General features: G+C 40.4%; 1 protein-coding gene across 1 annotated transcript in view; it reads left to right on the top strand.

Annotated features, from left to right (window-relative positions):
• Window positions 1–26,056, top strand: part of LOC138621195 (voltage-dependent R-type calcium channel subunit alpha-1E) — a 101,480-nt gene that overhangs the window by 30,299 nt on the left and 45,125 nt on the right. Inside the window, exons 3-5 of the mRNA XM_069699050.1 lie at window positions 6,923–7,189; window positions 14,379–14,484; window positions 14,598–14,737. Of these exons, the coding sequence (XP_069555151.1) occupies window positions 6,923–7,189; window positions 14,379–14,484; window positions 14,598–14,737 (513 nt within the window). The remainder of the gene's footprint in view (window positions 1–6,922; window positions 7,190–14,378; window positions 14,485–14,597; window positions 14,738–26,056) is intronic.

Genomic DNA, 26,056 nt, shown 5'->3' with positions numbered 1-26,056 from the left:
GTTGCTATAGTGACTCTTCTGGCAGTGACAGGTAGGGAACAATTTCATGTCAGGTTTGCCTGTCAAGAGTCACAAAAACTTCCAAACAAACTTTTCACAGTGTAAAGCAATCAAATAACAAAGATGATGTCTAATTAAACCCTTCATAAATCCTGTAAGGATTCTTGTCCAAAACATGTTTAAACATCCTTTATTAAATGAAGTCTTACAAATGTATTATTAAATGTGTAGTTTCGACAGGAAGTGGAATAAAAGAAAATAGAGTGACACAATATACGCTCTAAAAACAAGAATGAGACTCTTGTGACATGTTCTGATTATACTGCCTGCATGTGTCTTAATCTGTTCTTTTATACCTCCACAATTAAAGCCCCTTTCATGGCTGTCATCAACTGCGTTCTCCGCACTGATGAAAATGTGTTGACAAGTCTGTCTTAGACTCGCACTCCGATTCCTTATCTGGCGTCTCTCTACCGTCAGTCTCACAACATTGCTGTGTCTTATTTGAGTTATTCTTCATCAGTCAGCACTTACACTCCTCCATTTTTTTAGGATTTAGGATTTTATACACTTTATTAATCCCCGAGGGGAAATTTCTTTACTACAGCAGGGAGGCTCTCAGGGGGGAGATGCTGCAGCAGGCTGCCACTAGCGCGGCGCCAGGTAACCTGACCTGAGGTGCATGTTTTTGGATGATGGGAGGAAGCCGGAGAACCCGGAGAGAACCCACGCAAGCACAGGGAGAACATGCAAACTCCGCACAGAAAGGCCCAGGACCGGATTCGAACCCGGAACCTTTTTTGCTGTGAGGTGACGGTGCTAACCACTGCACCACCGTGCCGCCCTTTTATTTATTCTACTTTTCATTCAGTCAGTGGTTAGTTTTTCATTTTCCTGTCCCTGTTACGGTTCACCGTCCTGGCTGTAGGTACAAAAATGAGAAACACCTACATTTAAAGCCATATGAGTAATTTAGTTCCATTCAGGATTGATAGAAAAATAATTTCAATACCCAAGAACTAAAGCTATTATTTCTTTGAATGTTATAGTTTTAACTATTAAATATTTTTGAAGAATAAGGTATTCATATGCTGCACTAGAGACCTCACCTCTTCTTATTTAGGTATATTAATACTCTGGTCTCATTATATGTCTTGCACTTCTCCTTTGCAGGAGAGTGTTTGGGATCCCGTTGTCTTTGCTGAGTTAGCACATCATGAAACTGAAGTTGTCACACTGTTTCTGAATTTGATATTTTTAGCAGAGCACATACAGTGCCACCAAGCTGCACAAGGGTTCTGCCTTATAAATGTGACATCTTCTTACTTCACTGTTGGTTTCTAAAGTCATATAACTTATACAAAATTATAGAAACGTTTTCTAGTATTTTGTTGAGTAAAAGACGTAGGCTAGAAAAACAATTCTCTGCTGATTGGTTTGTTATAGGTACAATCTATTTCTGGGTTTATGTAAACAGATTTGGGTTAAACATGTACCATGAAAATAGCTCAAGTTGTCACAGAAAGTGGTATAAGCCGTGTAAAAGCCATGTTAATTCAACACGTGGGAGCTTGGTGGAAATATGTTGCCAGGCAAAGACGGAAAAATGTTCGACTGTTCACATTATGAGGTGTAAAGTGGGATTAGCTAATTAAGTTACGAGGCTACAGGTGAAGGGGTCGATAATGACCAGGTCTCAGATACAAGCCTGCCAGGTTTCTCCATTCACACGTTCTATTTTTGAATGTAAATCTTTGTTCACACCTCAGTCCTTGCTGCACCGGGTCCCATTACCAGAGCACTGACTGTCAACCTGCTGTCATGACTGCAGGTAACCTTGGTAACCCCGCGTTCCTGAACTGAAGTTTTGCAAGCTGCACATCCCTTATAGCTAGAAGATTGTCCAGCACTGACAACATCCCTACAATGCCAAATTAGATGTCAGTTCTCCAGAGGAGGTATTGTTTTTGTCACTTGAATCAACATAATCTTCAGTTTTTAATACACACAGCTAACTATATTCAAAAAGCTTTACAGGAGTTTCAGTTTTTACAGAAGATATATTTAGGGTCTCTATCATTTTTTGCACATTTTTGTATGACTTTCTGAAACCTTTGCGAAAGATGTTCAATTTTGGGGAATTCCACAGTCCAACTGTAAATATGGATTTTTCTATCGGATCAGGTTTTTCTAAAGTCCTTAAAGACTGTTTTACCTTCAAGACTCATTTGTAGCAGTATCAAAAATCGGAGTCTCTGGAGTCTTGGACACATTGGCCCACCTTTTAGGTTCAGTGTCCAACATTTCAAGCAGCCATTTCTGATGTAATCAGTTCAATTTCCACTTTTAAATAAGACCTCTTTGGTACAGGGTGTATAACCACGAAGTATTCATCTTATTGATGGTTAAAAATTATTTACCAAGACTTATGATTCATTTAGCACTTTGGGGTTGCAAGTTGTTAAAAATATACTTCTCCAATGGGAGAGTCCTTACTTACCTCCGAGGTTCATCGGTACATCCTTCCAAAGGACAGTCATTTTCCAGGTAAAGGCTGGAGAGAATCTGAGCCAAAGTCCATTTATACACAATATTTTTAAATCTACAACTACAGGCTGGATGAACCATTTAAAAAAAAAAAACTTTGTAATATCCTTATTGGCATTCATAACTGCAGACTTGAAGTTGATTAAAGGGAGACATCCACTAGTGTTTATCAACGGATCACTAACAATAGAAAAGATATACACAAGTCAAATGTATTCCTTATTTTTTCCATTTCTTAACCAGACTTTTATTGTGAAAAATTTGCAGGAACCTGATGTGACTAAAATCAGACAGACACACTTTAGATTAGTAATCCAGAGCAACTTTTGAAAATAGTAGGATTATATTGTGTTGATTTTCTTTTTATTAAAGGGATGGAAATATACATCATTGACTATTGTGTGTAGACTTTCCACCATAGTAAAAGTGGTTACACACCTCAAAAACAGAGCAAAACAGGCTTTACAGGTGTGCTGTGCTACTTAAACAAATAGCACTACACTGCTGGTAACAACTAACCTTACATCTCATGGTTTCAGTATAGATTTGTTTTGTTTGGATGATGCTCTGATCAAAGCTGGTGTGGTTGGTCCAAAGTCATGTTGCAGTTGAAATCAGTCTCAGACCTTCAACAAAATAAGTAGCTGTTTGATTCTAAAAGATGTCTACTGACTCAATGAAGCGACTCAAACCTCTCGCTCGCTGCCCTTTTCCAGAAAAAAAACACATCACCCATCCACCCTAATCATCCTGTTGCTAACACCTAATTACCATAATTCACCCCTCACCTCTCAGCCAAGAAAGTTGTGGCTGGTGCTGCACACTCTCCTCCTGACAGAAGCAATGTAATGTATCACTTGCTTACTGCTGCACAGAGAAAACAGCAGAAGTGACATTTCTATCACACAATTAGCTGAAACTGAAATAACAAAACGTGAGTATAATGTGATTTTTTTTTCCAGAGAAGTTTTTAGCCTTCTTTCTCGAGGAGACATTTGTAGGTGTCTTCTCAGCAGAAGATGTCAGATTTGATGTGTGTTCTATTTTTAATGCGTATAATGTGTTGGAGCACTAATGAGTTGGAGGCCACACACCATTGATCACTGCCTTCGTCATACCGCCATCACAAAATCCCCATCAGTGCCGGTGGTTAACTCTCTCCTCTGGTTCTTCTTTTCTTCGTCTTCTGTTTCCGTCATTATCAGTTTACACTCTCAGGTTTAAAAGAATGATGTGCTGATAGCTGGTGGATTTCATTTTGCATCGATTCTCCCAATTGTGCCATTATATGATTCCATTTCAGGATAAAGACTGAAATTCAGTTATACATCCTGTCTCATATTTTGGTGCAGTTTTGTGGAATCTCATCACCTCCTTTAAAGGATGATGCTGGTGTTCTTCTACATTTCTCTTCTGCTTACAAAGCCCTATAGGTGAATCCATGTCGAAATACTTAATAACTTCCCAACCTCTGTCTGTGGCCAAAAGTCTACTGATTTTTCTAGTGAAGATGTAAAACTTCCATAATAAGTCATAAATGTAAAAAAAAAAATTCAAGGATGTCAGAATAATTTCTTTAAACAGCAGGATACTGCGGTCTTTAGTGAATGTTAAAAATAGTGAATATCTTGCAGACTATTTTCAGTTGTTGACTAATACACATCTAGTGTGCTAATGAGCATTTCCAGCACAATGATGAATGTAGGATTGACAGATTTGTCATTTGAAAATTAAAAGTGCCCAAGTTCATTATAATGAGACATGTCATTCGGTGTATTCGCGTGGCTCACTGTTTAATTATTTTTATTTTTGAAAAGGGCAATATAGATAACCATGTTTTAATGTAGAGAGAAATGTAAGTGTCACAGCGACATGTCTACAGATGGAGGTTGGACATTACTGTGACTGATTTAATGGGACACAAGTAAGACAGAGGTACCACTTAACAATATTCTGACAGCTTTCATTTCTGCTTAGGCACAGAGCAGTAATGTCTGATTTTTGTCTGATTATTTTGGACTTTCCAAGTCTGAAATCTGACTTGGGGAGCGATTCAGTTTGATTTTTTTCCACAAGGAGACCGGAAATTCCAGCTTCCCAATTTACTTTTGAACGCACCATTACTTTTATTAGCCCCTCCCATCTCCCTGATTTCCCGCCAGGAATACCACCTGACCAGCCACTCCACCCCACTTAACTGCATCCACCTCCCTGATTAGTCCTTTCATGATATAAATACCCTTATCTCTGCTCTGTTCTTGCCAAATTCTATTCATGTGCTGAGTTTTACGCTTCAGCTCTGGTTTGCCTGGTTGAGTTTTGGATTTTGCCTGGTTGACTGTAAGTGTCTGCGTTTTGCCTGTAAAGCTCCCTTTGGCTTTATTGTTCTACAGATTATTTTTTGGGTCATGCTCGTAAGACTTCTAAACCGAATCCCTCAAACAGCCCCTGCACTCTTGAGGTTGTTTTAACCTCACCCAAGTTTACAAACTAATTTCTTCTACCAGATTTGGGATAACAACAGCAAAGTGGTGACAGCAGACTTTGTCTCTGTGTGAATGTTTTGTGCTTGATAATATCCATATGCATAGGCTTTGCACGAAAAAAATTGGTCACAGTCTAATAAACATGCCGTAACCTACATGCAAGTAGGCATACAAGTATGTGGGAAGTGAACTCATCAAAACTTAATTCAGTTTTAGTAGTGTTTGGACAACAATGGAAGTCCATGGAGTATAAACCGATAGGCCTTTTGGTCTTTGGACACAGACATGGTTGTTGAATCAATTCGTTATTGATCTTAGTCTTTGCATGTGATTTGTTGACAATAAAAGAAATATAGTTTTATAAGAATCATCTTCATAAGCTGATTCTCTTTATTGCATGCACCACAATTGTGTTTTTCATATCTGACAACATGCATTGGTCTCTGCCCACGTGTTTCACCTCTTCATTGTGAAAATCCCACATCCTTATGGGAGTAGATGTAGTCACTTCCAGCCAGCTCACAGCAACACGACTTCCCCTTTCACTATCATGACGTGCAATAGCAGGTTTTGAACTCTGTAATTAGCCAAAGATGCTTGCTGCTGTCCTCCCTGAGTGTTTTGCTGGCACTGTGTATTTCATAACAGGTGTTTACTCCCCTCAAGATCTGATGCGTGGCCAGCATTCAGTCTGCGCGCCCTGAGGCGGCACATGCCGGTTGAGCAACACATCGTCGCACCTTCAGTAGACCAGTTACCCATAAAGAGCTGGAGTGACCCGACAGTAAATCTTTCTTATTTTAATTTGTGTGCACATTTTCAGCAAAACCATAAATTCAGCGTAGGTTAAATTTTAATATTTGGAATAAAGGGTTTGCAGGCTGCTTAATGTGTAAATTGTGTACATAATCTCTATGAATTGCTGGTAATAGCATCTAATATTTGTTTATAACATAGAGACTTTATTGATTCCAGGCATGACCCTGTTTTCCTCTATTTCCTGTCAGCGCAAGGTTTGTTAACCAGATTCGCGCACATAAACAGCTCGGGTTGGACAGAGGTTGTAGGAGAGGTGTGTTCCTATCGCAATAGGAGACACTGTTGTGTTCACTCCTCCTGCTCGTACACTGCGGGGAAAGAGGAGACGCTTCCTTTAACTATCCTGCTGCAGACAAGACGGATTGAGGATTTTCTTTCCCTTTGTCTGACATAGTTGTCAGCTTGTTTTGGTCGTTTTGTTTCGGGGGAAGGGTTGTGGAAAATGTACCAAAGTTCGTTTTCCGTCGTGCTCTTACGTATGCAATAGGACAGGAATAGGGCTGTGGTGGTAGGTGGTCAGCGAAGAAGAGGCGAGAGGAGACAGGAGTGATGTGCTCTGAATTAGTCAGTGGACTGTTGCTAGTTTATTTAAAAATCCATGGATCAACCTGCTCTTCTGCCTTCCGCTCAGGGGACTGAGGATGGCTGAAAACGTGACCTGTTGCAGCTTTTCTCTCAGATTTTAGTCTTTGAATGGATAAACCGGAGCAAAATGAATCCATTTTCACGGTTTCTTTTAAGACAACGGATTGTTAAATGAAGAGGAGTTGAAACACTTTTCGGATTTTTTTTTTTTTTTTTTACGCAGAGTGCACTTGAAAAGGGGGAATCGACGTGTTGCTTTGGCTGGGCTCCTCACGGAACCTACTGTTTAATTTTGAAGTTTAAGAGCATTGATCGCGGTGTTTTTGTGAATAACCCCAATGATGGACTAAAACTGGTCAGGATCTCGCCACCCTGCTGCTGACACACCGAGCTCAGCACCGCGCCCTGCTTTCTAGGAGAGTCTAACCTCCTTTCCTCCCCTTTCTTACCCCCGTCTTCCTTCCCGTGTGGGTTGCTTTTGACAGAATGGCCCGTTTCGGAGACGACGTCCCGGGCTTGTTGAGTTCAGGGGATGGAGGGTCAGAGCGCAACCGTAACCGCGATGGAGCGGCCGTGTCCACAGGTGGCATCTCCCCAGCCTTCAAGCAGACCAAAGCGCAGCGTGCCCGCACCATGGCCTTGTACAACCCTATTCCGGTCAGGGAGAACTGCTTCACCGTCAACAGGTCGCTCTTCATCTTCGGCGAGGACAACGTGGTGAGGAAGTACGCCAAGAAAATCATTGACTGGCCATATCCTTTTCTGTTTCACGTTGAAAGCACACTCATCCAGTAGTATGGGAAAAGACTCAAAAGGTGAGTTGGTCAATAAACAAACATGCGACTACACACGTGAATACAATCTTCTCACGATTTCCACAATTTAATTACAACAAATTCACAAATTCCAAACAAATTTAATTAGACAAATTCCCTGAAGTGTTTTCCCCTGAGGTTCCCTATGCAATAGAGAATCAATGGTACATTTCAGTACCATGGACAGCACACAAGGGACACTACTGTATGTCATTCATTAATCAACACTCACGATTTTAGCTCAGTCTGGAATTTGTTGAGTAGTAAATTACTTTTTTCTTTCATTAAAATTGATTAATTATTGAACTAGAGTCTAATACTCTTAAGCAGAAAATGAGGAATAGAGAAAGTGGAGTAGGACCTGATAAAACAACCACAAAATCAGACTTTTTCAGCATATTTGTGGCTTAATTTGACTATTTTATAGAACAATAATCCAAAAGTAACTGCAATTAACTGTCAATTTGACACGGATTAAGACAGTAGCTATATAAACAAATATTACAGCAGCAAGGGATTAGATGTTAATGGAAAGTGGATTAGAGGAACACTGGAGTTTCTCTGTTTAACTCCTTTCTGTCAACAATAAGCCATGAAGTCCTGCTGTTTCCACCCTGCTGACTGTCTCTACTGATGAGTTATGTACAGTAGATTTATCAGACTCAACCACAGCTGCAACTACTAGTCAATGAATTGATTAGTTAATCAATAAAAAAAAAAATTCAGTTACTTTCATAATCAATTAAACGTTTTTGGTCATTTGTTTTGGAAAAAAATGGCAAAAGTGATCGTGTTTCTACTTGTCCAATGTGAGGATTCACTGCTTTTTGGTTTATAGTACTGTTTATTAAATGTCTTTGGGCTTCAGTGGACAAAACAAGACATTTGAGTATGTTTTCTTGGACTTTAGAGGACTGTAAAATGGCATTTTTCTACTTTTTTCTCAATGAGTTTGAGGGGGTTGGAGCCTTAAAATTTTATTTTAGAGTATCATTGTCCAAATCTGTGAGACAGAGCAATTTTTTTTTTTGCTCTTGCATGAATGTTTAATTGGCTGCTTTCTCACACTTAAGGACCCCCCTCCTCCCTCACTGAAAAGGGAGAGACTGGTGTCCTTTGCCTGTCGCTGAGGACGACCACAGACACAAATGTCCATTGGTAGCGTGTATGCGCTGCTGTCGCCACCGTGCAGCTCACCAGGTGTCCAGGCCAGGTGGGGCCTTTTCACTGACTATTGTTCTGCTCTATTCACCAGCTTCCTGACTGACTGACTGGCCTACTGCTGATTTTGAAAACCCAGCAAATAGAATGAGTGCGCTCATATTGTTGATCGCTGTCTATTGTTGTTTTCTCAGGGTTTGCCTCATTATAGAGATGATTAAATATAGAAACGGACTTCAATCAACAGTTGAGCAAAAGCTCTTGAAGTGTGTGTGTTGTATTACAGGTTGTCCAGCCCTCCAGTGGTTTGGTCATTACCCAGTGGAATAATATAACTGCACCTACAGGCACATTTTATACTCTGCAGCAAGAATCTGATCCACTTTGAATCAAAATATGTTGTGTGCTGTAGTGACCAGAACAAAAAGCAACCGGACTGGATAACCTCCAGGTTAATGTGCTGTTGTGGAGGGAGTGTCTTGTTACATCTAATGAGCTCTACTGTATCTGATTAACAGACATTAACAGGAATTATATGTAATGATGTCTGATCGCCGTGTCGCATGCTATTACAACTCGCCATTACTCACAGAGTCCTACTATATTCTAATGTTTTCTAATATGGTTTTGAAAAGAGTGATGCTGAGCTGAATGATGCTGTGTTCTGGTCAGTATCCACTCTGATGACCATGTTCGGAGTGTGAAGGTTCAAACATGGCAAATACACAAGTAACACACACAATATATACATAAATGAGCATGTCAACACGCTGGTAGATACATGTTTGTCTTTCTGTGCTTGTGAGGACCCTCATTGACATGATAGCTTTTCTAGCCTCCATCGTTGGCTTTAATCATAATTCAGTGACAAAAGAAGTATTCAGATATTTACTACCTGTTGCTATTAAATGCTAAATGTGTAAAAAAAAAAAAAAAAAAGTCCTGACCGGAGTGTTATGAGTAAACTATATAAATTTGCTGTCTTGCAGAGACTTAGCTAAGGATTAATAAAACCCTTATATCTTTTTAAATATGGAGCAAAAGCCAGCAGCCAATTAGAGAGAAGGAGAGACGAGAAAGAGAAACAGCCAGCCTCCCTCTGTCTGTCTAAGTTATTCACCTACCAGCACCTCTAAAGGTCACCAATAAACTCATTATACGTCTTTTTTCTTATCCACTCCAATTGTGGTTTTGCGGGATGGATTATGTGCTGAACTATTTGTCGGCCAGACGCACTGACTTCCTGGGGCCTTATCACTGTAATGTTGCCAGGCAACCAGCAGATGTTTTGGTTATAACTTATGCAGTTTTGCACACCGAGGAATGCATTCTTGAAAAGTCTGCTTTATTCCACTTTGCTTAGGGAATGAGTCAAAGGAGCCATGTGCAGTATGTAGGAGTGTGAATTCCTTTTTAACCTCACCCTCACCACCCTAAACTAAATTCTGTTATTTGTAAAAGTCCAAACCCCTAAATAGACCTTTTGAAGAAGTGAGGACCACGCAAAGCATTCTCAGCCCACAAAACTGTCCTCCCTCCCATTGTCTAGAACTCACACTGGGCCTCACAGAGATAGAAACACACGAGCACACACACACAATCTCTGCAGGACCTCTCGTAAAGGTCAGCCTTGTGTTTGGAGCACAACTTGATGCTGTCACCTCGCTGTAAGAGGCTTTTTTTTTTTCTCTCTCTCTGAGTGCTCAATTAACCACACATGATCCATTCAGGAACTATCCAGAGGCCTCCGTGGTTGGACATTTAGCACTGGATGTAAAGTGGTGTGTAGGGGCTCATGAGAGCACATCACGCCGTGTTTTGATATCTATTTGAGTACATAGTGTCTCTTCAAGGCAGGGTTAAATGTGTGTGTACATGCATGTGTGAGTCTGTCAGCCTTACCTGCCTGAGGGTGCAGTCGATGGAGGCTGATAGAGGCCGGATGAGGCATGGCTAATGAAGCACACGGTCTGAGTTTAGTGCGGCAGGCCTGGTGAGGACTGGCAGCTGCTCCTTCTGTCTGATCCCCACTGGGACCCCCTGCAGCGGGAAGTCACCCATTGAGAAGGTATACCTATAAATATTTGATTATTGAATTTAATAGTTTGTTTAATCAGAAGTGCAAACAGAAATAATCATGTGAGAGTTCGTTGGCAGACTTTGAGTTTTAAAGGATGAAAGAGTGCGGCAGAAAGACCATAACTGTCCTTCACTTTAGTTTAGATACACAGTTCATACGCAGAGGCCTCACAAGGATTTAAAATACACTGACCAGCAATTTAATTAAGGATGCATTATGTTGTAAATTATTTGCATATAACTCTCGAGTCGGCTTAACATTGAGTAAGACCATTAATTTCCCTCTGGCTAAATTGCATCCTTGAATGAAAAATGGAAATGGTAAATTAACAAGGAAATGACCTTAGTGTCCCCAGTGTACTTACGCTCCTATTCTCATTTCATTTTTTTCCCCCACTTATTGCTTGTTTTTTTTACCCCTTTAATGGGAGCTGGTTTGTAAACTGAAAGTGTGTGAAGAATCCAACAAGTTCATATAACAAATGCAAAAAACTGACATGTTTTACCCTCCTACGATGGTTATGTCAAGGCCACTGGCATTATGGTTGCAGACTCATCCACGTCTGTTTCCTAACAGAGAGATGTACTGTATACTGGCTAAGAGAAGGCTGTGGCTCTGAGTTAACACTGTTAGTGGCAGGGCTGCAGTATATACAGTAAACACAGCTGCCTGAACTATGGCCACATTTATCCTCAGGATTGATCAGCTGAGCCACTGAGGTGATGAGGAATTGAAGACAGATTGAACTGTAAAGCAGCAGCAGTCACTTCAATCCATTCATTTGACAACAGTTTCAGTCTTGCACATTTTTTAATAACAATGTATTTTTAATTCTTAACAGATTTAGGTTGTAGTGTATCAATATCTTTATTCCTCAGGCTTAAATGGAGTTACTTTTCCTCCAAATACAGATTACACCCCTGGCATTCCTTCTGTGTTTGTATATTTATTGCTGCCCTCAGCCTCTGACACACACACACGCCACAGATAATTCACAGATTTCCAATAAGCCGGGCTCAGTTGATTGTGATTCGTTTTGATTTTAACTTCTATGTAATAATAATCACAGGGGATTGGATCCAATCTGGGCTCAAGAATTCACAGATGCACGGGGCATCACACTCCGTCTCCATGTCTATTTTTACACACGTTTGAGCAATCAAGGCAGAGTGCCAGCATCACTGTGACTTAGGATTGCTCACGAGACACTAGGCTGCCGAAGCTGGTAGACGAACCATGATCAGCGTCACATGTCAGCTGACATCCAGAACAGCAACAAGAAGGAGACAATCAGTTTACAGATACTTGTTGAGTCTGTAACTTTAAGTCAACTCCAAATTGAATTTTGTGTTGTCTATCAGAGAGAATTTATGTAAACATCTCGTGAAGTATGGGAATATCAGTTATTTCTTGTATATGATCTTCAAAGGCACTTCTGTTATTACAGTGTGTATAAACATTTAACAGGTCAAATATTCAGTCACTAATGACAATGGATCAAATTACATATATGAAGCTTTTCTCTTGTTGTGATGAACCAGCAGCTTTATCACAAAATCTGCAGTTCCCCTCGGCTCTACTGAGCTCTTCATCCTCTTTCAGCTCATTGTGAAGCGATCCAGGCCATAAATTTACTGATTTGCTTCACTCTCACTGCTCTCATAGTCATTTTCAGCCACAGCAGGCAGCTGTTTTCAGCAGGAAAGCTCTAAAACGGATTAAATCCTACCTGCCCAGCTCCAGCCGGCAGACAGACAGACAGAGCTTGTCACTAGCTGCTGATTTTGTGGAGCATTTAGCAGGTAAAGGAGGCAGATATTTCCCTCAGGTGTTGTTAGAGAGCAAAAGTAGAGCTAAAAGAGAATGGACTTTGGACCTATTAAGGCAGCGAAAGTCTATAAAGTAAAAATGTAAATGATTGTGCCACTTTTAATTGTTGAACTTGTGTTCTTAGAAATGACTACATTCATACATTAAGGACAAAAACATTTTCCTAGGTAATACTTTTAACAGTAGTTTTGTAAAGACTATGATTTCACTGATGCAAACCTGGTTATTGCTCTTCAGGATCTCTAGTGGTTATAATTAGTATCAGGCTGTGGCCTTAGTGTGTGCGCGCGTGTGTGCGTGTACAGAGATAGTTCAGCTGCCCAGTAACCATCTAGTGGCATTGACTTTTGGCTGCAAGAGGAGCCTGTTGCCGTGGATACCTCATATCTCTTTCTATCTTCATTTTCTCTCCTTTCTTCCCCTTTCTTCCATCTCTCCTTCAGTCCCCCACACCCGCCTTAAGCTTAAGCTCGAGACATGTTATTAAGCCCCTTTATGTGCTTTGTTTTCCTGCTCCTCGTGTGCTGCTTGCTGATGGCTGCTATAGTTTTGTTTTTCCAAAATCCACTGAGTCAATCTGTGGCACAGCCTGGGTTTAAGTTAGAGCCCCTGCAGGCTGGTGGGAGTAAGATTGTATTTGCTCTGTTTATTTAACTTCTCATCACTCACATGTCCCTGAGTAACCCTGCTGGATACAGCTGCCAGCGCAACATCGATCTGTCCGGTGTCAGTCTTATTTGGTCTCATTGCCTCCTCCTCACCAACCTGTTTCGCAAGCTTCTGACTCTCTATATAACCATCATCTTCTCCTCCACTGATCACCCTTCATCCCGCTTATCACTTTCTCCTGTTATCTCTGCCTCCTTCTTTCTTCCGGTCTCCCTCCCCGTCTTCTCTCTGCAGAGTTAAACTCCCTTCCTCCGTCCTCCCTCTTCTACACATAACCAGGAGAGAGGCAACTGCCCACGCAGAGCATCAGATGAAGAGCACACTGCTGGCTGAGTTCAACCCCAGAGCAGCTGGAGTTGAACCAGCAACCAATGCAGGTCTCACAGTACAGGCAGTGAAGCTTGTAGTAAGAGTGACCCTGTTTATAGGACCACATCTCAGGCCCACTGGATCATCTCTCCTAGATAATCCTCTCCTGTCATTGTTTGTGTGTGTCAGTTTATGTGTGTACATATTTGTGTGTCAGATGACTTCAGATAAGGTAGAGCTTGTACCTGGCTGTGTTTTCGGCCCGCAGGGCTTTTAACTTGCCATGTTTAATTTTCTATCATACAGAGGAATTGTTGCTACTCTCTCCATCTTTGCTTACATGACACTGTAACTGCAGTGCTGTCGGGCTGAATTCACTTTTATTAATTCAGTCACTTTTTTTCTCCAATCCCGTATTTGAATCTTTATTTATGCTCTTTACAAAAAAGATTTCCTGGACTAATGTTTCACATCATCACATTTGTTTTTGACAAACCGGCACACAGCTTTCTCTGTATCACTTAAAAGATAAGATTGGTGAGTTTCTTTATTTTTTTGGTTATTGTTAACAAATCCAATGAAAAGAATGAAACCAACAATGAACTGATCAGACTGTAAATGTTGTCCTTGTAGCCAAATATCATAAAGCTTTTTCCTGTGTGCCATAAACACACATTGTTGTTCAGGTGACATAAATAGACCATATTGTTGCATGGCTCTATACCAAGAACTATTGACACTGAAGTCTGGAAATACTCACAACTGAATCAAATCCATGAATTAAAATAGTCCCTACAAACACAGTATTTACACCCTTTTGAACAATTTTTGAAAACTCTAAACATTTTAGGTAATTAATTAGCTTTTTTTTTAGGAAAATAAAAGTATACATTTATGATCTGCTTCATGTATTCAATAGGACTGAATAGGCCAGAGGGCAGTAGACTGTGATAAGAGGCTGCCCAACAAATCTTTCCCTTTGGTCGGTTTATTAAGACAAAAATGTAATCAGTAGCATTATACACACAGCCTGTTAACATTGTCTCTGTCAAAAGCTCCTTAACTTCAGTCTTCCACTCCATTTGAGTACATGATCCTCGCCACCATCATCGCCAACTGTATCGTCCTGGCTCTGGAGCAGCACCTTCCTGGGGAGGACAAAACACCCATGTCCAAGAGACTGGTAAAATAGCCATACATGAAATCATCTGCACACACACTCACATTTCACAATCTACAGTGAAGTTGTTTAAAAAACCGAGACATGACCCATTCTCTCTTGCTTTGCACTAACAGGAGAAGACGGAGCCCTACTTCATCGGGATGTTCTGTTTCGAGGCCGGGATAAAGATCATTGCCCTGGGCTTTGTGTTTCATAAAGGCTCCTACCTCAGAAACGGCTGGAACGTCATGGACTTCATTGTGGTCCTCAGCGGGTGAGTTCAACAATGTATGTGTGCGTGGGTGCGTCTATTTGGGTGCAGATCTGTGAAACAGGATTAACATGAATTGAAATGGATGGTGATTCTGTGAGATTTATGGTATGAAAGAAATGGTACACAGTGTTCTTGGGCTCTCCTTAATTGTTAGAAGGGATTTTGATGTGGGGCTCTGAGTTATTTCTGTCAGGTTTAGCTGACAGTTTACCTCCTTGTTGTTTGTTGGTTAGTTGGTACACACTGGACAGCTTTCTTTTTTTTTGGAATATAAACCTCTAAATCCTAAGTGACCATTGATCTGAAAGCTAAAGCCACATAAGAATCTTGATTAATGGATTTTTGTTAACCTTCTACAATAGATGGCGATGGCGGGGAAATAAATGTCATTATCATTTTAGTAATCGTCTATGAAACATTTCTGTAGTCTCTGGTAGCTATGTTTGTTTTATCTTACACTAACCACCGGTTCTGTTATCAGTCATATTACATCATAAATATTGTCAGCAGGTTTGGCTCTCACTACTAGCACAATACCAGAGTCTGTCTTATCTGATGTTCTTGCTTTACCAACTCAGAAGTTTTCGCTCTTTTTTTAAGAGACAGTATCAGTGTATCTAAGCTCAAAGGGATGAAGCACCAGGATGTGAAGGAATACTGACACATGACCGAGCAACAGGTCACATTACTCTTCGGCCTATAAAGACTTTTAGCCATATATGCACTTCAAAAGACACAGTAAAACTATAAAAGACATATCCATGATGCTGGTTTATTTGATTAGTATGAGCTGGAGTAACAGGTTACATTCAAAGTAATTGGCTGCTAAATGTGTGCATAAAGACACTCTACTGTGTTTATCTAATCCATCAAATAGAAGTTACTGGAACATGTCAAACTAGTACAACACATTTTAATCACTGCCTTTGTATTCTCACACATTTCCTTACATGATAACATATTAACAAGTGATGATTTGGAACAAAGTCTTCTTTAAATATTTCCTGGTTTTTGGCCTTTTTCTTTTTTCCACATGCGTGGGTGATGCGATACACAGCCCAACCACTAGTGTCAAACTATTCCACTGATCATCAGGTCGTGGTAACACAGCAAGATGCTGCAATGTGCCAGCAAAGGCAGGGAAGAAGATAGCTGCAAGCTAGAAAACACATATGTAAACAAGGCTACTTTGAATGACTAAAAGTCGAATTTGTAAATGTTTGATGAGGAATGGAGTGCACTCAACAGGCTTTTTTCCACCTCAAGAATACACACAGGGGTTTCTAACACTGAATCCAAACATGACTTAGACAATTTACCACCTTTAGCTTCAACCTGTTAAAACCAGAACCCGGCTTTAGAGTAACCTGAGCACAGACGCTGATGCAGACTGAGCTGAAGTGAAACCAACTTTGGACTGCTGTGTGGTGGTTATAGCTTGTAAAGCAACACGTCACTTTGTGTACTTACAGTACATCATTTACATGGCAGTTTCAGACCCAGGGGGGCTTACGTCTACCAGTTACTCTGGTCTGTGGGGGGGAAGGTGTTGTATTAAAGGGCATTTTACAGCACTTACCTTCACAGGAGAGGCGGGTGCTTCATGGTCAAAGCAGATGGGAAATGTTTACGGTTTCAAAGGAGGAGCTTGATGAGATAACAGATTAGCCTCAACACCTGTTTCTCTCGTACACACAAACACACACAGAAATTAAATATTAATCCACTCACAGTGCAGAAGTACAAAAGGTGGCCGACAGGCTTCTAGAGAATTCTACATATTTCTGGTTATTTAATTATTAATGAGGCGACCGCAGGCTTCTTAATGATGCTCCACCCGCTGCTGGAGGGAGGAAGGATGTGAGGTTGGAGGAGGAGAGAGGAGTACGAGAGAGGGATGGTATGAAGAGTGTTGTGTTCCTGCCTGTTGATCAGCTGTCACTTCCGTAACATACGCTGGTGAGGACACTCAACCCTCCTGACAAGTTACTGTGTGATCAAAATTAGAAGCCCAATTAAAAGATGCTGACACGGACACATGTTAATGCATTTTTTTCTAATCTCACCTGCCTGATTGGGAGTAGAAAGGAGGAGACTAAAGACTGCAGAGGCTCGCCCAACGGTGACCCATGTTGTAGCCAGACTTGAACTTCTAGTGAGCTCTGTGCGATTTCTTGTTTTTTTCTGGTCAATGTGATGAGGTTGAAGTCATGTGACCAGCCCACAAAATTTAGTATAAAGGCTCTTGCATGTAATTTTCAGTGGATTATATTATGTTACAAATTCATCACACCAACAAAAAAAAGCAAAGGTATTTATTCTCCTAACATGCGCTGTGGGTTGAATTCGACGTAATTGTGACTTCGGGAGTATACGTACTCAATCTGGATAAAATGGCCTTCCAGGTTTCATTTTATTAATATTCAGCTTGATAAGTGAGCTGCAGAAAGATCCCTCTGTAAATTATCATTCTGGCCACAGCAAAGATAAATTAATGGAAATGTTCTCGCTCTGTCTCGCTCGGTGGCTCTTTCACACAAATCCCATTCAGCAGTCACATGGACACATTCACTTACCAATGGGCCATCAGTCGAGGTTTGCAACCTTATTAGAAAGTGAATGAAGATTATGAGAGCCGCTGATATTATTAGATGAGTCACCACTGCTGTCTATCAGTCAGTAATTAGGAGGCCTCTGCAGACAGGAAGAGTCACAGACTGTTACAAATACGCTGCATACAGACCCTCCCCTAGAACTCTTCATATTCCTATTCAGTCAGTTGTCAGGCTCCAACAAGATATTGTAAACAATCTGTAGACAGAAGTAGCAATGGTAAAATTACAATATGGGAAACATAATGGCAATATGAGCCCATAAATAAAATGTGAAAAGCTTTAAAGAACATGGGTCAAAGAAGACATTATGCAAATTCAGATGCTGCCAAATATTTTAACAAGTATGTGCATCGTGAGAACCACAGTTTTTACCAGTCAATCAAAATACCAGATGCATTTTTAAATGACAGTGTATATTGAGATCTTTATAAGAGCTAAAGATACTAAGTGCATAAAAAAATATATAATTGGAAAGTGTCATTTTGATTGTGGATGATTTACCTGGCAGGGCCACAGGCACTGGGGTCCTGGTTACAGGTGCAAATTGTCGCTTCAGGCTTGGTGTACACAAAACAAATATTTAAAACTGCCCAATACACTGACTCACAGTTTATTAGTTGTACCTGCACAATCCAATGCAGTTATAATAACTCTGCAGTAAATCCTTTCTGGCCTCTAAGGCATTACAGCTTTAGTCACCCAGGCGGGAATCCTAATTCAACATCACTGCAGCAGATTTTGCCTGTGGAGGCAAAACACACGACCACAAATCATGTGAACCTTTCCTCAGTGAATACCCCTGACTCACTCGACATTATGTATGAACATGTGTAATTATGGAAGCATTTGCTAACAGTGTCAACGCTGGAGGCCATGATTACCTCAGCAAGCTGGCGTGGCGTTTCAGGATAGCTTTACACAGACAGAGAGAGTGGGAGGGGGGATGAGGATGGTACTTGCTGTTACCTTAAAGGCTGCTGTCATGTAGCTGAAGACTATTTTGATTGAAATTTGAATAGAGGGGTTATGGGTTTCTCTCAAGCCACCACACATGGTTCAGCAACCTGATAAAAAGCTGTGAGGCAGTCAGAGGTGATAACCAGGAAGACATAACAGCAGAGGAAGAAAGTAAGAAGTAGAGACGAGGGAAGACAGAGGAGCAGGACAAAGCTGGAGGAAATGAGAAGGAAGCCTCTATATGTAATCGTACGCACTAATTGGTACCATGGCCGGATCATTTGCTGGCAAGCCCTCTATTAGACTGGCAATAGTTGGCGGAGGGCAACGCCCACCGAGGGTTTGTGTCACCACTCATGCCAGACACTAGGAGGGGGGATGGGGAGATGGCATTAGCTCGGAGGGAGTTGATGAGAGTAAAGATGAGGAAACTAGAGTGTTTCACTGCTTTCTCTGTGGCTGTAATGACAAGGATCACTTTGTTAGTCAGACATCACTGATAAATTTGTTGTAAAGATGGTTCAGCCTCTATCCTCTTTACATGGCTCTTTTGTTTGTGATTCTCAGATAAGAACCTGAAATGTAATTTCACAACGACAACATGCAACATATTGATGGAGAAGAGCGAGTTTTCTGAATGTGATGCTCTTTTTTTTTTTAGCTAAATTAAATGGAAAAATAGTATGCATATAGTGAACATAGGGAAATGAGAAAAGAGAAATCTGATAATCGATTTGATGTAAATGCACATTTCAGAGAAAAAGTCATGATCATCTGCTGTTCAAACAGTATCATGCTCTCTTTACATCTGTAGCTATCAATCTTGAGCAGCTGGTAAATATTTTTAAGGTTGAGGATATTTGAATTTTGGTTTGCTTTGCTGTGTGGTGAAGATAAGAGTGGTGGAGTTGTCTCTGACCTCTTTGGCCTCTGGTGTTATTCAACTGAGACAGAGTGTGTCTCCTTTTGCCATGTGAACAGTTATCAGTTTTTATTTTTCACTTCAAGTCAAAACAAGATTATTTCTACTCTACTACCACTTCTGGCTGCAGGAGAGAGAGCTGACATGACAGCTTCATGTCAATCAACACTCTGAAGCCATGATAAGACATGATTGCTGTAATTTTCCATATTTTCCACTTAAACCTCTCTTCACATCTACTCCTTCTCCCTCAGCCCTCCTCATTTCCTTTTCCTTTCTTTTGTTTCCTTCCCTTTGTTTCTGTTTTGTTTTCCTTATTCTTTCCAGTTCTTTCTTTTGTGCTTCTTTTTCTTCTTTACTACACCACCCTTACTCGTCAGATTTGGCTCCCTGCAACTTTTTTCTGTTCCCCAAAGATTTGACACAAAAGTGCACGTACCTGTGATCACTAATCATGTGTAACGCAAGTAATGATTTTGAGTTCTTACTCAAGAAGGGTAAAGCTTCTCTCTGCTCTGTGCACATCACAGAGCTGTGCTGCATTCACTACGCAACATGAGCAGTTTCTGAACATTTTGATTGGACCTCACAGCACTGCATCAGAGGTTGTCAGTGTGTGATACTGTCCCTGTGTGTGTGTGTGTGTGTGTGTGTGTGTGTGTGTGTGTGTGTGTGTGTGTGTGTGTGTGTGTGTGTGTGTGTGTGTGTGTGTGTGTGTGTGTGTGTGTGTGTGTGTGTGTGTGTGTGCGCGCGCACCTTATGTCTGTTTGGCATTCATACACTTGTTAGAACTGACTATCAAACTGTCTCTTTCTCACACACACACACACACACACACACACACACACACACACACACACACACACACACACACACACACACACACACACACACACACACACACACACACACACACACACACACACACACACACACACACACACACAGATGTCCTCTCTGGTCTTATTTTCCATCTGTTGTCTGATCGATCGATGAGTTCAGACACAGTATGGGAGGATATGTCCCCCTGAGCTGTTGCCGTGGTGACTGAGGACCCCGCCCCAGGTCAGGCTGTCACTGGCTCCAATCCCGCTCAATGACTCTACAATTAGTGAAGACCAGGACAGATTTGTCTTTTCTGATGGAGGAATGTGATTATACACCTACTCTTTGTGCATTTTTATGTGAGCATAATAAAAAGAAGGGAACAGGCAGAGCACTGGAAACACCTTTTGTTCACAATTTAACAAACTTTTGTCTCACAAAGCAAAGTGACACATGAATATTTACATGATTAAGATGAAGAGTGTGAGAGAGAAAGGGGTGACATTGAAATGACGTCCTCAGTGCAGAAGTGGTGTTTTTCTGTGATCTCGAATCAAGTCAGTGAATAATGAAGATGATGCCGGGGAAGTTGACGCCTAACAAGCTCACTCTCTGTACCGATATGCCCTCCCTGTCTCTTCCTTTCTCTCTCTCCCTCTGCACCTTTCCAGCTATTAAAAGGCAGCTGAATGAGCTCTGAGACAAAGACGTTGTGGAGGTTCTTTATGTTGTCTGGTCTGGTATCTGATCAGAGATGATGAGGTGCTACACTAACAGCAAACAACAACTAACAGGTCCCACTGTTCGCTGGAACTCGAGGAAATTAGATTAAATTTACTAGTAAAACTTAACAAAACTGAAGGAAGGTCTGGAACATTTTCTCAATTATGTCCTGGCAATTTGTCTTGTCAATTTGAGGCAGACATCCCCTTAGTGAGAATTTAACATATACATTAATTTTCAGTGTTACAGTAGTTCCTGAGTTCCTGCTCTGGTAAAAGACTTGTTTAACAAAATACAAGGGCAAGGCAGTCTACCACGAATTAAATTATTTTTGAATCTCCTGAGTTCAGTATGAAATTACATGTTTCAGAGACGGACAGAGATGGAGGCGCAGCAGATGTCGACACACTGTCCACACCAAGAGCAAGTAAAGACCTTTACAGTGAGAGAGGCTGACGTACTACAACTCATTCAATCCTACATCTTACTTGACGTGTAACGTCTAGAGACATTACATTACAAATGAATGGGCAATAAAAAGAAAAATATATTTATCAATTAAATAGTAGCTCATGGGATGCTTTCTGACCATGTACATGTCACCTTTGGTCCTTTACACCAAAATTAACAATACCTAAAAAAATTAACTTAGTGAGTGACCATAAATGGTGAAAAAAATTGAGTGTAGTATGGAATGAACATTGCAATTGCCATTATATAAAATTAATTCTAAAACACCCAACTATGGCCAATTCTTTAACAATACTTTCCAGAAAATATTGATCATGATGATTTTTATTTTTTCTTATTGACTTCTTGTGTATCGGTCCAATTACTTTTAAACTCCTAAAACCTGGGGACAGAAACCTCCTCAAATTGACAGAGACCTGGCATTTTAATGAAGCATCCACTACTATGTTTCCAATTGATTGAGCCTGAAGAGCTCATGTGTAATTGTCAAAATAATTACTGTCTGGATTGCAGCGATTCCCTGGCAGTGAGTCTTGTTTTCACCAGAACATCTTCTGAGGAGAATCAACCATCAGTGTTGTTGGCAGAGAAAACTGATCGGTTTTACAACATTTTCTCTACAAATGCTGTTTATATTCCTCCGGAATGGTGGGATAGAACATAGTGATGGGAGGCATTATGTTTTCAGGTTGTCTGTCCGTTCATCCTATTTTTTTTATATCTCAGAAACAACTCGGACTCAAGGATGAACTGATTAAATTTTGGTCACAGTGACCTCATGTATTCATATGCAACTTATGACAAAATAAGTGACTAATTGGATGAAAATGATAAAGTGATGACATTTTATATCCTAAAAATTCAAAGGTCAACTTAAGTCTGACGTTATAATATTCTGCAAAAACACTTTACCAGCCATTCTTCATAACTCAGGAACAAAACGGAAGACTGCGGCCACATTTCATCTTTAGCCAGGTGTTGAATTAGTGACACTAATATTTGGTGTCCACCTTGAAACTAAGATGATTGTATAGATCTGGGCTGTCGGGTTGACGATGTGTGATTAACACATCCACGTTCTAGTATATTTAGCTTCTTTTTCCGAAACATCTATATTTGAAGTATTGTTCTTTGTAGTGGCTACAACTTTGTGTATCTGAATCAGTTTTATTGGCCAAATGAGTCTGGACAGAAATGGATGACACTGCAACTTGACTTGTTGGCCGAGACATAGAACCGCAGGGTGGCAATTCTATCTTCTTATTTTTTTTGAATTGATTAATACAATAACTTTTGTTTAAATTATAGGGTTTGTGGGAGAGTTTCAAGCACAAATAATTTGTTAAAATTGTGTTGGGTTTTTTGGGAGGTTTTCTTTGGGCATTCTATGATCCGATGCTGTGATAACAGTTAACACCAGTCTCTCTTTACCTGGTTAAGTCATAAGAATGTTTTGTATTATTTGGTCGTATATTGTATGGATGTTTCCAGAGGAAAAGGATGGTAAGTGCAAGAAAGACAGATATTCAAGAGACTGCAAAGAGTTTGAAATAGCGACAGTGTTAAGTGCTCCATGGTCAGCAGAAGAAAATTAAGGTCACATAACAAATCTTACTTAACCTTGAGACTTTCAATATATTTGGTTAAACTTTTGCAATTAAATTTGACCTCGAGCCTGAATAGAGAAACTGCTGCTGATGGTAAATTACATACAGTTTGTTTATCTTTAGAGCTATTGACCTGCAGAAATCCCCCTTTGATCTCAGCTGGAGTCTGGCTGCTGTGGAAATTACATCAAAGGCTCTTCCTATCAATCAACCATAGATTAGCATCTGCAAAATTACATACAGCACACTGTATTATTCATCACCAGGTGTTGAGGGGTATAAAAAGCTACATATTGTAGGTGACAGACGTTAAATGCTGCACAAGGTTTTTTTAGGGCACCGTGTTTTGTCACTACAGTAGACTCGGTCCTGAAGCAGCTCGTTATGTTACTGTCAGAGTTAAACCACTGCCAACAAGCAGTGGATTAAATTTGGCTTTGATTACCCACCAGAGACAAAGCAGAAGTCCAAGCCCAAATACATTCAGCCCAATTTCTTTATATTTATATTTATCTCATGATGAACACTTGAGAAGCCACCACAGATGCTCTACATTTCACAGAGAAATACTCTACATTTATCTTGTAGCTCTACAGAGAGACTTTACAAGCAAAAACTGTTGAGCTGCAACATAATTTATAAAATATGACACAGTGGTATGGAATAAACCCCTCAATAGGAATAAACATTTTGGTTACAATAGTCCAATACTATTATAAACAATGTTGCATAGACGGGTGCAATTTTGCAGTATAATGAGTACTTTTACTTGTGATACAAATACATTTTGTTGATAGGACTATAGCATGGAGTTGGACTGTCACTTCATGTTGTAGCTATTTTCACTAAATAAAAGATTTGGATCTTCTGCTTCCATCTGCTGATAATCAAAAGTCGCCTCTCAAATACCCCAAAAAGCTGAATATAAATCCTTATTTTCCTGCTTGAATTGTTTTAAGTTTTAGTTTCTAAGTCAACCTTATAATTTAGCAGAATTTTTGCTGTGACTGTTGGATTTAAAAAAATATATAAACCAACTGTGTGTAACTGCTTTTCAGTTACTTCATTGGTTTTGCATTATGTATGTCAACGTTTGTGACATCTCTTTTTGTATCTCAATGTCACCTCATGCTCTTTCTTCTTCCTGATGGAAGATAAATCACCCAGATCAATTATTCATTCTGGCTAAAGAGCAAACATTTAGATAGCTGACACATAAACCAATATGCTGGCTGATACTTAGTTGAGATAGTTTGTTTCGATAACTAATTTACACAAAGCTGGGTCTGTATCTCAGGCTGTTGATTTAAAGAGCTGCAACATTTGTTCTTTTATAACAATTTTAATACAATTGTGTGTTTGTGTGTTTGTGCGTGCGTGTGTGCGCGTGTGTGAGAAGGAGTGAAAAGGACAGATGAGGGGGGAGTTAAAAAATGAGAGAGTACACTGTGGGAGGCAGAGAGTCTTATATCAACGAAACCAACAAGAGCAGCACTGTAGGAGTTTCTCCACACAATTCCTTATTCTGTCAAGACAATCTGCTGCACACACACACACGCACACACACACACACACACACACACACACACACACACACACGCACGCACGCACACACACACACACACACACACACACGCACGCACGCACGCACACACACACACACTGTAGCTCCACTGTTCCAACAAAATGGCAACGCTTCGTACTGATGTCTTTGATGAACTTTTATTGACCCGTTCTCTCTCTCTCTCGACACCTCGGACACCGTGAAAACTATAAACAAACATAAACATTTTGACATACATTGCGAGCCCTTTCTGGAGTCTCTCATGCAAATGTCCGTTGTCAAACAAGCTCACGTGAGCACATTAACAATGTCACAAAACTACAAACTACAATCTCTCAAAAATGCAATACATGTCAATATAAATGCTGGTCAACAACAATATACATAAATATATTAACAAATAAACAATTTACCGTGTGCACCTCTTGGACCATGTGCAGAATTAGTCTAGCTTGGGGTCTTCACTCCTCTCTGCGTCTGTGCCAGCAAACCGACCCACAATGCCACGGTCATGTGCCCACGCCAACTCTGGGTGTGGCCCGTTACTTTACGACACTACATAAAGAATTACTGTAACCTGAGCTCAACCATATAAACTCAACAGATTTCAATTGCATGTTAATCAATCCTGCTCATTCAACATGCCTGCACACACAGGGAACATTTATAAACTTATAACTGGCTTCAACATGTCTCTTTGACAGTTACACTCCCACCAAGTTACTGTGATTTATGATGCAAATAATAAATGCAAATAAATAAATCCAGTAATTTTCAGAACCAAATGTTTGATGACTGTAAAATACTTTCATGTCAACTTGATACCTTGACCTTTTCACACAGGTAGGCAAATAAACATTAGTCTTACTGAAATACATTTGAGTTGTTTTCCACAAGCACGACTAATTTATGAATAGGACGTTCAAGAATGAGTCGTGAACCTTCTTTCCCTAACTTTTTATTTCCTATCTGTAGTGTGACTTTTCACACAAGACCATCTTCATCCTTGCAAGCATCAAGTACTCTTCCAAGTCTTCACTCATTGCGCGGAATCCCTTCCTCTTTGACAATGACGATATCTCCAATCTTCACACTTCTCTTTGAAGAGTGCCAGCCTTGTCTGAAAGTGATGTTTGTCAGGTATTCCTTCCTCCACGTAATACAGAATTGTTCTGTCAGATATTGTACTCTGCGCCATCTTTTCTTGGCATACAAATCTTCAGCCACAAACTGTCCTGGTGGAGGCAGCAGAACAGAAGCTTACAGTACATGGTAAGTATATGATTTGGGGTAAGTGGCTAGAGCCTTGGGATCATTTAGGTTGTTAGTAGTGAGTGGGCGGCTGTTTACGATTGACATTGCCTCATAAAGGAATGTTCTCAAAGAAGCATCATCTAATCGTCCAGCACTTTGCGACAGAATCCAGCTTAGGATGCTCCGAAAAGTGGTGCAGTTCAATTCTCTGAACCTTCACTAGTTCTTGAGGAACAAAGCACCTTGGAATCTGGAGTTTTTGCAGATTCTCTAGATCATTCAGCCAGCTTTCCCATTGTGGCCTCAGCTCTTTGGGCAGTGGTTCGTCCCACCCAATCCCCCTTTGGCACATTTCCTGCAATACTCTCTTTCCCTGTAAGA

The sequence above is a fragment of the Brachyistius frenatus genome, unplaced genomic scaffold (genome assembly GCF_029030835.1).
Source record: "Brachyistius frenatus isolate BFR_SWC_R1_liver_20210118 unplaced genomic scaffold, ASM2903083v1 Contig_29, whole genome shotgun sequence".
NCBI classification, from domain to species: Eukaryota; Metazoa; Chordata; class Actinopteri; family Embiotocidae; genus Brachyistius; species Brachyistius frenatus.
This window is presented reverse-complemented; position numbering and strand designations above follow the sequence as displayed.